This window comes from Somniosus microcephalus, chromosome 2, assembly GCF_052327205.1.
Source record: "Somniosus microcephalus isolate GS21.2 chromosome 2, FLI_Smic_1.0, whole genome shotgun sequence".
NCBI lineage: Eukaryota > Metazoa > Chordata > Chondrichthyes > Squaliformes > Somniosidae > Somniosus > Somniosus microcephalus.
Window position 1 is genome coordinate 45,597,056 of NC_140988.1, and position 14,804 is coordinate 45,611,859.

The 14,804-nt window shown below is 44.0% G+C and overlaps 1 protein-coding gene across 7 annotated transcripts in view; it reads left to right on the top strand.

Moving 5' to 3' along the window:
• The window catches only part of gab1 (GRB2-associated binding protein 1), a 266,096-nt gene that overhangs the window by 232,414 nt on the left and 18,878 nt on the right, over positions 1 to 14,804 (top strand). For all 7 annotated transcript variants that reach the window (XM_086009189.1, XM_086009155.1, XM_086009145.1 and 4 more), the window contains one exon: positions 2,280 to 2,583. In XM_086009189.1, the coding sequence (XP_085865315.1) occupies positions 2,280 to 2,583 (304 nt within the window). The remainder of the gene's footprint in view (positions 1 to 2,279; positions 2,584 to 14,804) is intronic.

Consider the following 14,804-nt stretch of genomic DNA (forward strand, 5'->3'; position numbering starts at 1 on the left):
AGAAATTAAATCTAGAATTTATTTTTTAAATTGCTTTCTAGATTATTTCCTCATACTCATTATAAGTCAAATAATGGTTGACTGTTGAATTCATTTATAGTAGGCCTAAGTCTGTTATATTTCTGCAGTAGATCAGCGTGATACCTTTGTTTTTTTAAGATACAATCTCAAATGCTTGTGGTGCATGTGTCCCAATACTCCTGTCATTAATTCAGTGTTGCAAATTAACTTGCCGAAGAAAAGTTGAGACCCTAAAGTATGGCATAATAAAAATACAGCATAAACATTCAGGGCATACCATGGCTGCAATGTGCATTATCTAAGGATACAACTTGTTGAGGCTTCTCCAGCAGCACCTCTCAAACCTGTGTAACCCCTTCACGGTTCTCTAGATATATGTGAGATGTGGTCTCTGTTGTAGACAGTATTCTATAGTCCAGTAAGGAGATCACTACTACAATGGCTTAATTCTAATTATCTTACTTTATAGTTTTAACGTCAGACAGTATAAGAAGATTACGGGTCAATGACCTAAATTAGACATTTGCATACATTAGAATGAATCTAGACATAATAAACATACATTCTCCATTTACATGGATTCAAAGGAGAATCTGTCCCTGTGTCCAAATTCGAGTGCACTCTTTCGTTGGCGCGCTTAAGTTGGAGCTCATGGTATGTATAATGTCTGCAAGACTTACGACTCCGATCCCCTTCGTTGAATTCTCTTCACGATCACTGAATCCCACTTTGAGTTCTGGATGCAGAGCTACTAATACGAAGGGCGGCGGCCGAGTTTGGAAGCCCGGGACGGGATGCAGCAGCCATTTGCCTCCTGAGCCCTCTTTTCAGAGCTCCTGCCCTCTTTTCTTCCAGTCGCTCCCACTCTCGGGCTTCGCTCTTTTAAACTGGCGGGCTCTGCTCGCGCTCTCGGGCCTCGCTCTTTTAAACTGCTGGGCTCTGCTCGCGCTCTCGGGCCTCGCTCTTTTAAACTGCCGGGCTCTGCTCTTTTAAAAACCCGACTCCACCCTTTCCTCCTGGGGTTTCTGCCTGGAGACTGCGCAGCCTCACTGTCTGCAACAGTTGATACTGGTGCAGAATTATGGAAAGTCTGCTCTTAGTCACATTGTGTCCTTAAAAGTTCTTGCCGTACCTTCACATGGGCAACTTTAACCCAGGGATTTATAACAATGATAATACAGTGTCTAAGTTAAAGATTGATAACCATACTTAGCGTACATAACATTTCCAGTGGGTATTACACCTGTGACCTCCTCCACCACCTAGAAGGACAAGGGCGGATGATGCATGGGAGCACCATCATCTTCAAATTCCTCTCCAAGTCACGCACCATCCTGACACACATCGCCGTTCCTTCTTCATCACTGGATCAAAATCCTGAAACTCCCTACCTAACAGCATTGTAGGAACACCTTCACCACACGAACTGCAGCACTTCGAGAAAAAGGCCCACCACCACCTTGGCAACTAGGGATGGGCAATAAATGCCAGCCTTGCCACGAATGGCAACATCATGAGAATGAATTTTTAAAAAAAGGAATAGGGGGTAGAGAGAGTTACATTTTAAATCGCTTGCCTCCCCCTCCGTTCGTTTACAGGCACTGTCAGAAATCTGGCTGGAAGGCTGTCAAAAATACGCAAATAGAGCTGATTCTGGAAAATCCACTGGGGTCCGTGTCAGGAACCGTGGGCATACACGTGTGTGTATGTGTATATCTCATACGGATCAGAATGAATGAACTTGTATTTATAAAGTGCCTTTTCATGTCCTCGGGACATCTCCAAGCACTTTGCAGCCAGTGAATTACTTCTGAAGAGTAGTCGTGTTGTAATGTAGGCAAACACAATGGCCAAGTTTCATACTGCAAAGTCCCACAAACAACAATAAGATAAATGACCAGTTGATCTGTTTTGGTGGTGTTGGTTGAGGAAGTAGTATTGGCCAGGACACCGGGAGAAAACTCTGCTCCTCTTCGATTAGTGCAGTGGGATCTTTTACATCCACCTTTGTTTAACGTCCCATCTGACAATGCAGAATTTCATCAGTACTGCACGGAAGTGTGAGTCTACTTTAGGTCTTCAAGCCCTGCAGTGGGGTTTGAACCCATGAATGTCTTACTCTGAGGTGAGCGTGGTGCCAACTGAGGCAAGCTGATACTAGGGGGGATGCTGTCCTACATTTTACAAAAAAAAAGTAAATTGGCAATTCGATTTAACTTTTTTTTATTAAAACTTTTTTTTCCCCCTTCAATTTTAAGCAAAAGAAGGGTATGATGCCACTGGCAAGTTTGAGTAATGAAGAAGCCGACCAGAACTACGTACCCATGGATGCCAACTCTCCGCCACGCCTGCACTCAATCAGCCACTCTGAACCAATCCAGGACACGAATTATGTAGCTATGACACCTGGTCCTTTTGATTTCCCCACACTGGGAATGCAGGTCCCACCTCCAGCGCACATGGGTTTCAGGGTAAGCCCCAAAACTCCTCCCAGGAGGCCTGTACCTACTGCTGATTGCCAGCCACCACCAGTAGACAGGAACCTTAAACCTGACCGGAAAGGTAAGAGTAGATCTGTACTGTCTTCATTTGTTGCAAATCGTTTACATTTATTGTGGTTTAACCCTTGGTTTGTTAAAAATGCAAAGGAAGATTAGATAACATAACTATAAATGTTTTAATATTTTGTGATTTATCACAGGAAAATTTTTTTTAAAGTGGATATTTTATTCTTTGAACAGTTAAGATAAAATTATTTTAAAATGTTTGCTGTTAATGTTGAAATTTGCAAGAATGTGAAGTGTCGATGAGCCTCACATTAAAGTTTGAGATGTTTTTAGATGAAAGCATTTTGAAAGTTAAGTGTTGCTACAAAATTTGGGAAAAGAAAACCTGCACAGAAGCTACTTATTCATTGCAATGTCAATCTGGACTTGTGCAGGAGAAACTGGATTCAAAACTACAATTATTTTAGATTGTCTTTTCAATATCGCAACTATTAAATAAGTTGGAAAATAAACTCAATTTGCGTGTCAATTTAGGATTTTTTTTTAATAAAGCTGAAAAATATGCTTTGAAGACACTTTCCCTGATTCAAAATGAGTGATTACTTTAATAATGTATCAAAGCCTTTGCCAGTACCACTAGCCATGAGAAAGGCCTGGTCTAGATTGTGTGGAAAATTATGGTGTTCACCTGTGTCCTGTTAAAAGACCGCCTGCACTCTTAAATGCATTTGGTTTGTTCGATTGCTTTCAACTGTAAAGCAGAGTTTCCCTACACCACATGCAGATGTATGTTGAATGGATTTTGATTCCCTGACACAGACGTTACTATTTTTGAGTTTATTTTCCAAGTTTCTGATCGAGAAATGGTATTATCCAGCCAAACATGACACAGTAGTTTGCTGCATAGTCAAAATTGGCTTCGACACTTCGCAATTTTGATTGGAAAATATCTTTTGAATTGACATTATTACATTAAACCACCTGAATTGCTCTTTCTGTTAGTAAAATAGCTACTTTGATTCAGTCTACTGCAGCTTTAGAAATGGTGCGATGCTAAAATGTTTGATTTGTGTTTGGAATGTTATTGTATTTGCTGTCTGGTTGTTTTTATAAATGTGATGTGCTCCTGTACCTGGGCTTTGAGTACACCTTTCTGCAAAATGCTTTGATTGTATAGCTGCCATTGGTGGAGGATGCTGCTAGCTGAGTTTGTACTCAAACATCACTTTGCATTTGCTGCTAAGACCTTGGGTTAATTTTAACAATACTTGCATTAAAGTAATGTATAAAATTGATTTTTAATATTTCATTAGGAAGTGAATTGAAGTTTCCTGCATCACTGTTGTCACTAGGCACATTTCACATTTGGCATCTTGGTGCCAATAACTACAGGGAGGGGTGGGGGGGAAATCACACTTCCGGGAATGTATTTCCTACATGAAAGTTCAACACCTCGGGTATCTCCCACCTCAATCCTTGACCCTAGTGCTTTACAGCTCAAAATGCTTTCTGAACACAACCCAAGTTTGGAAATACAACATCTATAATTGCAATGCTGGGTGTTTTTCACGGTTCAAGTGGACACAGCACAAAGATTACATACTTGTTACCTTTCACTGAGATCCTAGTGACAATAATATGCATGTTAAACTTTGAAGAACATTACCTAAATAATCTGCTTACAACACTTTTTTTCTGCCCACTGTCCTTTAATTAGTCCTTTGCTTCCATTCAATCAGCGCTCCTTGTCTCACACCACCCATGCTACTCTGAGTGTTAGACTGATGTAGTGCTGGGGATTACAGAGGGAAGGTAATATGCCAGCACCACCCTTTGAGGGATGATGCACCCCTATAGAAGTACAGTATTCCAACCCAGTAACTTGTATTTAGATTGAAAATAAACTTGTAAATTGAAAGCAAGTTTGCATGTACTGTCACTGAGCCTGAATTGCATTGCTGCATTGAGAAAGCAATCATCTTTTAAAGAATAGTATTCGGCTGCTTAAGAATTTGTTGGAAATGTCAGATAACCTTCTGGCAGATCCTTTATGAAAAAATTCCAAATAGAATTGCACTTTATTTTTGTTCAGGATGTACGTCAAGTGTTGGTTCTTGACCGTCTCTGAAATGAAAGAAAAATGCCTGATCCATAAAGCTCAGTGACTTGCACTCCCACATAGATAGAAAGGCACTGAAAACGTGCTATTTTGCATTGTTGCTATAACTGATATTTGTGGTTTATTGATATTGTTGCACTTGGGTTTGTGTTCAGAAATGTTTTATTGTAAATAGGAAGTATTTTCCCAGTGTTGTTACATAATGAGAAACACATGGATTATCAAATTCCTGTGTAGGTTTGGAGGAGTGGGAAAAGAGCTTCCTAAGTGGAACTCATTCTGGAGCATCCACGTTGTTTGTGGGTTTCAGAATTGTGTGCCTGAAATTCTGTCTCCCCCACCCACCATGTTCCCTGTAAATTTTGTTAAAGCCTATGCAGATGATTCTGAGAGAAAACCGCTTCCTCAAATGGACTGATGTTTTACGAGAGCAAACGCTGTCAGTTGAAATTGCTTATAATACTGTCAACGAGGCAGCGTGAAGCCTAGATAGTGATTGTATCCTAATGTGAACCAGACTAGGTAAGATCAGTCATTTATTTTATAATCTTTAATGTGTGGTATGACTGGTTTAAAAAAGAAATTACAAATTTCTAATGACCTTTTTTCCTTGGGGATGAATTGTATATATTAGGTATATATGTGTTGTGGTTAGCAATGATGTGCATTTGTGCTGATCTTTGCCTCCTAAAATGGAATTGTTAAGTGAGATCAATAGCACTTACAGGCAAACTTCCCCATAACATTGCAGTTTCAGATTGTCATGTTTCATTTTTAATGCATATGAGATGTTTCCATTGTAGAGATGTGAAAGCGTTGTTGGGGAAATGTGATGGAAATGATTTTTGTTTTTTGGAAGCAGAGTTTCAGCAATTGAGGGTTCATTGCAACATGGTAAAGGAACTGTGTGAACAACTATTTGCAGAAAGCTTTACCTGGATTGATTGTTACTATTTTTAATGAGCAGGTTGATAGAGGAGCGTATTGTAGTGTATGTGCCTTTAAGAACCCCCTGTGTACTGTAATGCCGGTAATGGCCACTCGGGCTATATAAGCCTGTATATTGTGTTGTATCAGTTAGTTCCCCTCCAGACTTTGTTCAGTAAACACCTGTGAAACCAACTCCTGTCTTCAATGTCTCTATTAACACACGGATACAACAGTGGCGATGAATTGGAAACGGACTTACCTGCAATTCGGCAGCACCTCGAGGACATCGATTCCTCTGGCGTCCAAAGTCGAAGAAATTCAAGAAAAAGAAAAAGCTGTGGTTTCACAAGCTAGCCGAGCTGGTGGCAGGTACTGCAATAATCCTTCCTGGGCGTCGGGCTGGGGCTCCAGTGGCTGGCTCTGCAGCTAGGCCAAGCAGCGAAGGCGGAGGCAAGCAGTAACAGACGGGGAGGGAGCACTCGGGAGACGGCCGGCGCTGCAAGCAGGTCGGCGTTCAGACCGAGCCGAGAGAGTCCGGCGGGAACGAGTCTCCACCTGTAAATAAATAAATAAAAAGAAGGGAAACCCGAGGGAAACAGCGTTGTCATCGGCAGCAGCGGCGGGGAAGCGCCATATCTTTTCTGCAGAAAAGAAAGAAAAGCGCGGGAAGCGCCATTTTTTTTCTAGGATGCCTAAGTCTGGCAATATTGATGCTTTTGATAACGAGATAGAGGATTGGACCACATATGTGGAAAGAGTGGAGGTATATTGCACCGCAAATGGAATAGAAAATGGAAAAAAAGCGTCAGTACTTCTAAATCTAATGGGCGCAAAGACATACGGGCTGTTACGAAACTTAATCACTCCAGCCAAACCAAAGGACAAGAATTTTAAAGAAATTGTTGATACCCTACAGGAGCACTTAAACCCAACACCGCTGCTGATGGCGGAACGATTCAAATTCTTCAAGAGGAATCAACACAAGAATGAAAGTAACGCTGATTACCTCACCGAATTAAGAAAGCTATCAAAGCACTGCCAATTCGGGGCAGGACTAGCAGATTATCTTCGAGACAAATTCGTCTGCGGTCTCCTAAGTGAAGGAACACAGAAAAGGCTGCTTTCTGAAAAAGATTTAACACTGGACAAGGCTTTCAGTATGGCTGTATCATACGAAGCAGCCGCAAGAGGAGTTGCAGAGATACAACAAAAGACACAGGACTTCGGCACCCATGAAATGACACAGGGTTTCGAGAGATGTTATCGCTGCGGCAGATCCACGCATGACCAGAGGGACTGCTGGTTCAAGGACAAAGCATGCAGGCAATGCGGAAAGATTGGACACATTGCACGGGTATGCCGATCTGGACAAAAAAAATCCACGGACAGGAAAAAAAAAACAATAAAAGTACAGAAAGGTACAAATGATGACGGACAGTAGCTCCGAAGAGCGATAGCGACTCCGAAAACAAGAGACTAAGCTGTCTCAAATTACATAATATAATTGCCAAAGAAGATTACCAGACCATTTGGGTTACCCTCACGATAGCAGGGTCCCCAGTTAAAATGGAGCTAGATACAGGATCAGCTCTGACCATCATAAATCGACGGGATTACGAGCGGCTATTTCTGCATATACCTTTAAAAGACACATCCATTATCTTGAAAACATATACGGGGCAGAAAGTATACCCCAAAGGAAAAATAAGGGTGCCTGTTGTATACAACGGCAAGGAAATACAAAAGTTGTATTTATACGTTCTACAAGATGGTGGTCCACCGCTGTTGGGACGTGAATGGATCAGGAAAATAGGTTTAGACTGGCACTCCATTCAGGCACTGACGGTGACCAGTAAGGAAAAAAACGATGATGACGTCATACCTGAACGATTAAAAGACATCTTAGCCAACGCCAAAGAAGTGTTTCAAGAGAAACTAGGAACCTTGAAAGGCATTACCGCCTCAATAAAAGTGGAAGATGCGGCAATTCCCAAGTTTTTTAAGGCAAGACCGGTGCCATACGCAATTCGTCGAGCAGTCGAGACAGCTGGAGAATTTGGAAAAGGCAGGCGTATTATCCAAAATAGATTGGAGCGAGTGGGCAACACCCATCGTCCCAGTCATGAAGAAAGCGTTGAATAATGATAAATCTGAAGAACAGAGAAAAATTTGCATCTGTGGAGACTTCAAGGTGACTGTAAACCCGGTCCTTCACACGGTACAGTATCCTCTTCCGAGGATAGAAGATATTTTCGCCTCACTATCCGGAGGGAAACGTTTCACCAAAATTGACTTGGCACAGGCATATCTACAGATGGAGGTTGAAGAGGCCTCTAAAAAGTATCTCACGATAAATACACACAAAGGCCTGTACCAGTACAATCGACTGGTTTTCGGAGTAGCATCCGCTCCAGCTATCTGGCAAAGAGCTATGGAGCAAGTCCTGCAAGGGATTCCGGGGACTCAATGCTACCTAGACGACATCCTTGTAACAGGATGTTACAAGGCATCCCCACATTCTCCCCGTGTTTGCGTGGGTTTCCTCCGGGTGCTCCGGTTTCCTCCCACAGTCCAAAGATGTGCGGGTTAGGTTGATTGGCTATGATAAATTGACCCTTAGTGTTAGGGGGATTAAATACGTGGGGTTACGGGGATAGGGTGGGATATGTGTCGGTGCAGGCTCGATGGGCCGAAATGGCCTCTATCTGCACTGTGGGGTTTTTGTGATTCTGAGGAGAAAACGACAACAAGCACCTTGCCAATTTGGAGCAGGTACTCACTAGGCTGAGAGAATGGGGCCTACGAGCAAATCGCCCCAAATGCGAATTTTTCCAGAATCAAATATCATATTGTGGCCACATAATTAATGAGGAAGGGTTGCATAAGTCACCTGAGAAAATTGAAGTGGTCATAAAAGCCCCAGCACCTGAAAATGTTTCACAATTAAGGTCGTTCCTGGGATTAATAAATTACTATCATAAATTTTTACCGAACTTATCAACTCTTCTGCACCCTCTTAATGAACTGCTACAAACAGGAGTAATTTGGAAATGGAGCGAAGACTGTAAACGTGCCTTCCATAAATGCAAAGACTTAATCACGTCCAAAGAAGTTTTGGCTCATTACAACCCATCACTGCCAATCAGACTTGCGTGCGATGCATCCCCTTACGGCGTAGGAGCAGTATTATCGCATAAATTCCCTGATGGCTCGGAACGGCCGATAGCTTTTGCGTCACGCTCATTGAACTCAGCTGAGCGTAATTATGCCCAAATCGACAGGGAAGCACTCAGCCTGGTATGGGGAGTGAAGAAATTCAACTTTTACCTACACGGACTAAAATTTACCTTGTTGACTGACCATCAACCCCTCATCTCCATATTCAACCCTAAAAAGGGTGTTCCCATTATGACAGCGCAAAGGCTACAGAGGTGGTCCCTTTTTCTAGGGGCACACCAATATAACATAGAATACAAAGGATCAAAACAGCATGGGAATGCTGACGGTTTATCGCGCCTACCGTTGCCAACGGTAGAAGAAGCACCTACCGTAGACCCAGTGGAGATTTTCCACTCTACCATAGTCGAATGTCTACCAGTAACAAATTCTGCCATTGAAAGGGAAACTAGAAATGACCCGACTCTCTCACGAGTCTACGATTTAATGGTGAAGGGATGGCCAGCACATGGCGAACCACTGTTGCCAGCATTCTCGCAAAGAAGAGAACAGCTGTCAGTGTGCCGAGGAACCTTGATGTGTGGATCCAGAGTGGTGATTCCACCCAAACTCCAGGATAAAGTTCTAAAGGAGCTTCACGAGGGGCATCTGGGTGGAGTGAAAATGAAGAACCTAGCCAGGGCGTTTGTATGGTGGCCAGGTATCGATGGAGACATCGAAGAAATAACCAAGAGCTGTCTAGGGTGCCAGAAGGTCCAAAACACCCCACCACAAGCCCCTCTACATCCATGGGAGTGGCCCTCATCTCCATGGCAAAGGGTACATATCGACTTTGCTGGTCCATTTATGGACTCAATGTTCTTAATCGCGGTTGACGCACACTCCAAGTGGCCGGAGGTAATAAAGATGTCCTCCACCACCACGGAAAAAACCATCACAGTATTAAGGACCATATTTGCCAGGAATGGGCTGCCTGAACAGATCTGTTCTGATAATGGACTGCAATTTGTGTCCGAAGAATTCAGGAAGTTCTTAAAAAAACAATGGGGTTAAGCACTACACGTCCACCCCATACCATCCCGCCACCAATGGATTAGCTGAAAGGTTTGTCCAGACCTTCAAGAAGGCCATAAAGGCCATGGGTAATGAAGACATAAAACTTCAGCACAAGGTGGATAACTTCTTGTTTGCATACAGGAATGCAACACATATGGTTACAAATCAAACTCCCGCCATGATGTTCTTCAATAGAAGACTAAGATGCCGGCTGGATTTGATCAAGCCAAACATCAGAAGGGACGTGGAGAACCGGCAATTTCAAGGCATGAATGAAAGGCCAACTAGAACCTTCCAGATAGGTCAACAAGTTTTGGCCCGGGACTACCGTACCGAGAAATGGCAGCCTGGAACTATCTGCACACGACTAGGACCGCTGATGTATACCGTGGACATTGGAGAAAGCATAATAAGGCGCCATGCTGACCAAATCATAGAGTCATCCGAAAAGGGACAACCTACACCACAACTCTATACGCCTAATGATGAAGTAGAGATACCCATATCTACCTCCGATCCGGTGATACTGGAACCCGATGAACCCGACACTGGCATTCAAGCCGAATCAGCCTTGCCAAAAGAACCTGCTACGCCACCAGAAACGACTACACCACCGAGGCGTTATCCGGACCGAGTCAGGAAGCCTCCAGGGAGACTGACTTATAATTAATTAACTGCAGCAATGTGTAGATTATTTTTCTTGTAACATGTAATTAATGATTACTTTATGTACTGGTTGGCTAAAAGGGGAGGAATTGTAATGTATGTGCCTTTAAGAGCCCCCTGTGTACTGTAATGCCGGTAATGGCCACTCGGGCTATATAAGCCTGTATATTGTGTTGTATCAGTTAGTTCCCCTCCAGACTTTGTTCAGTGAACACCTGTGAAACCAACTCCTGTCTTCAGTGTCTCTATTAACACACGGATACAACATGTATGACTTTGGTAATTTTTGTTTGTGCTCATGTAAGAGATGTACCTTATCTCATTACAACTTCTGAGTTCTGTGAAGCCTTTGGAATTTTTGCTACGTTAAAGGTGCTATGTAAATGCAAATTGCTGTTCCCAGGTCAAGTATATAACATGGGCTAATGCAGAGTTCCTTCCACTCTCACAACAAAGTAATTTAACCCTAAACTCCGAAGAGTGCTCTCGACTGTACTAGTGGGTTTTTTCCCCCCATTTCTCACACTAACCATTTCATCGCATTCTCAGCGAGTTTTCTCACTTGGTCTCTGTCTGTTGGCAATTTTGTTTAGGAGACCCAATCCCAACTGGAAGCTGCATGAGACTCGCCAAGTTTATTTCATTTTAGACCCTTACAACCAGCAGAGAGAGGAGACTTGCTTCCCATCATTCTGGGCTAAATTCTCGCCCATGCCCCAGAGATGAAAGGAGTGTGCCAATCCACTGTCCCATATATTGACTTTAGTCAGAGAAAACTAAAAAGAAAAATGCAAAGCCATCTGACAAAGGCAGTCTATTCATGTGGCAACACAAGCCACTATGTATAGGAGTAAGATTACTGCAACGATTTGTCTCCCACCCACCCTCCCGCTGCAAATTTCTGATGGTGGACATTTTATTGGAGGGAATTGACCAGCTCTATACTTCTGGGACTAGTGAGAAAATCACCCTGAACTGATCTTTCACACTTAACAGCCAGCTGAAGCGGCATTAGTGAAACACTTAGTAACGGAATGAGTGAGGAGATAAATAAATTCCAAAATAATAAGTATAGGAGGGCCTTTAAAAGGACTTGAAAAGAGCTGGCAATAAATAAATACCCTGTGAACTGTTGACTGGGAGTTGGAAGGTAAGACGTTTATTTAAAAATAATCACCGGGAATTGCTTCGGGGCTTTCTCCTGCTCGACCATTGTAACTTCAGCGGAGGTTCAGCAGAATGCATGTAAACAGGGTTTCCACCAAAGTTATGGTGGTGTGGTCTGTCACAGGGAAAGTCATCGCAAAAATCCTCCTCAATCGCCTTCTCCCAGTGGCCGAAGAGCTACTCCCAGAGTCGCAATGCGGATTCCGCCCACTAAGGGGCACAATGGACATGATCTTCACCGCACGTCAATTACAAGAGAAATGCAGGGAACAGCACCAACCGCTGTACATGGCCGCCTTTGATCTCACAAAGGCCTTCGACACCGTCAACCGTGAGGGATTATGGAGTGTCCTGCTCAAATTCGGCTGCCCTCAAAAGTTTGTCACTATCCTCCGCCTGCTTCATGACGACATGCAAGCCGTGATCCTGACCAGCAGTTCCACCACAGACCCAATTCACGTAGGAACCGGGGTCAAGCAAGGCTGTGTCATCGCACCAACGCTCTTCTCGATCTTCCTTGCTGCGATGCTCCATCTCACCCTCAGTAAGCTCCCCACTGGAGAGGAGCTAATTTACAGAACAAACGGGAAACTGCTCAACCTCCGTTGCCTCCAGTCCAGATCCAAGGTCGTCCCATCCTTTGTTGTCGAATTACAGTATGCAGACGACGCTTGCGTCTGTGCTCACTCAGACGTCGAACTCCAAACCATCGTCAACACCTTCACCGAAGCATGCGAGAGCATAGGCCTTACTCTAAACATCCGTAAGACAAAGGTCCTCTACCAACCTGCCCCTGCCACACAGTACTGCCCCCCGATTATCAAAATCCACAACAAGGCCTTGGACAACGTGGACCACTTTCCATACCTCGGGAGCCGACTGTCAACAAGGGCAAACGTCGACGACGAAGTCCAACGCCGCCTTCAGTGTGCCACTGCAGCCTTCGGTCACCTAAGGAAGAGAATGTTTGAAGACCAGGACCTCAAACCCAGCACTAAGCTCGTTGTCTACAGAGCAGTAGTAATACCCGCCCTGCTGTATGCCTCAGAGACATGGACCATGTACAGCAGGCATCTCAAAGCACTGGAGAGGTACCACCAATGCTGCCTCCGCAAGATCCTGCAAATCCATTGGCAGGATAGGCGCACCAACGTCAGTGTTCTTGCTCAGGCCAACATCCCCAGCATCGAAGCTTTGACCACGCTTGATCAGCTCTGATGGATGGGTCACATTGTCCACATGCCCGATATGAGACTCCCAAAACAAGTGCTCTACTCTGAGCTCCGGCACGGCAAGAGAGCCCCAGGTGGGCAGAGGAAACACTTCAAGGACACCCTCGAAGCCTCCTTGAACAAGTGTAACATCCCCACTGACACCTGGAAATCCCTGGCCCAAGACCGCACAAAGTGGAGGAGAAGCATCCGGGAAGGCGCCGAACACTTCAAGTCTCTTCGCCGGGAGCAAGCGGAAGCCAAGCGCAAGGAGCGCACGTCAACCCAAGCACCCCACCCACCCCTTCAACCACCGTCTGCCCCACCTGTGACAGAGACTGTAGGTCCCGCATTGGACTCATCAGTCACCTGCGAACTCATTTTTAATGTGGAAGCAAGTCATCCTCGGTTCCGAGGGACTGCCTAAGAAGAAGAAGGTGGTGGTGTAGTGGGAGAATCCCTGAGGAAATTCCCAGCAAATATAAATCTTTTCACTTACTAGTGTTCACTAAAATTCCATCATTTATCATTAAGTCCCTGAGTCTGTCTGCCAGAGCATTCACCACCAAACCACCATCAACATGGAAGAGGCCACAAGGCAAACCCAGAACAAGATGGGAGACCAACATAAAAGTGCTCCTTAACGGTATGGGCCTTGCCATCGCTGAGGCACAAACAAGAGCCCTGAACCATACGGCTGGAAGAAGTTGCTAGCGGCAACGTCCTCTTGTGGCTAAACCCCAAGATGACAATGGATCTCCAGTTCGTTGGTGTATAATCAACATTGGGAATCTATAATTTTCTACATTCTGGGGAAGCATCTTTACTTAACTAAAGTAACACCGCAGCCACTCCACCCGCATTCTGTGGAAATTGGAGAGGGTGAGCACTTTCACTTTGCATTTCTGCAGAATAATCTTAATTAGCTTTCATTCCAGAATTGCAAGGGAGAAAAGAATTGGCTGTTTTCAGTGCTGATCCAAATGAATTTGATTAGTAAGGGCTACTTATTCTAATTAGTTTAGTACGAAACCTATAAATTAATGCGCACACATTAAATCACCAATCTTGTATGTTCTGAATTGGCATTGGCAAAAACCAGACCACCTAAGCTGGAGGTGGGGGGGGGGGGGGCGGTTAATCTGGTACCTAATGAAATGCAGGCTGACATAGACATCAGTGCAATTATACCTCAAAATCTTCCCTTCATTTTATCCACAGTTGTAAAAATTGTACACCTAGTGTATGCTAATACATGTGCAAATAGATTTTTATTTAAAAATCCATCTATAGAGCAGACCGACAGCATTAATAGGGCATTTCCACAGAATCCACTCAAGGATGAATCGGTTTGCACTATTGTACTTTCAACTCATTGTGCAGAGTTCTTCATGTTTTCATGCCAATTTTTCCCCATCTCCCCTGAGGATATTCACTCCCTGCTGTGGTACAATTTCATAGAAACATAGAAGATAGGAGTAGGCCATTCGGCCCCTCGAGCCTGTTCCGCCATTTAATGAGATCATGGCTGATCATCCAAATTCAGTACCCTGTCCCTGCTTTCTCCCCATATCCCTTGATCACTTTAGCCTTAAGAATAATATCTAACTGCTTCTTGAATATATTTAATGAATTGGCCTCAACTGCCTTGTGTGGTAGAGAATGCCACAGGTTCACCACTCTCTGGGTGAAGAAATTCCTCCTCATCTCAGTCCTAAATGTCCTACCCCTTATCCTTAGACTGTGACCCCCTGGTTCTGGACTCCCTGCCATCGGGAACATCCTTCCTGCACCTAGTCTGTCTAGTCCTGTTAGAATTTTATAAGTTTCAATGAGATCCCCTCTCATTCTTCTAAACTCTAGCGAATATAAGCCTAATCGACCCAATCTCTCCTCATACATCATTTCTGCCATCCCAGGTATCAGTCTGGTGAATCTTCGCTGCACTCT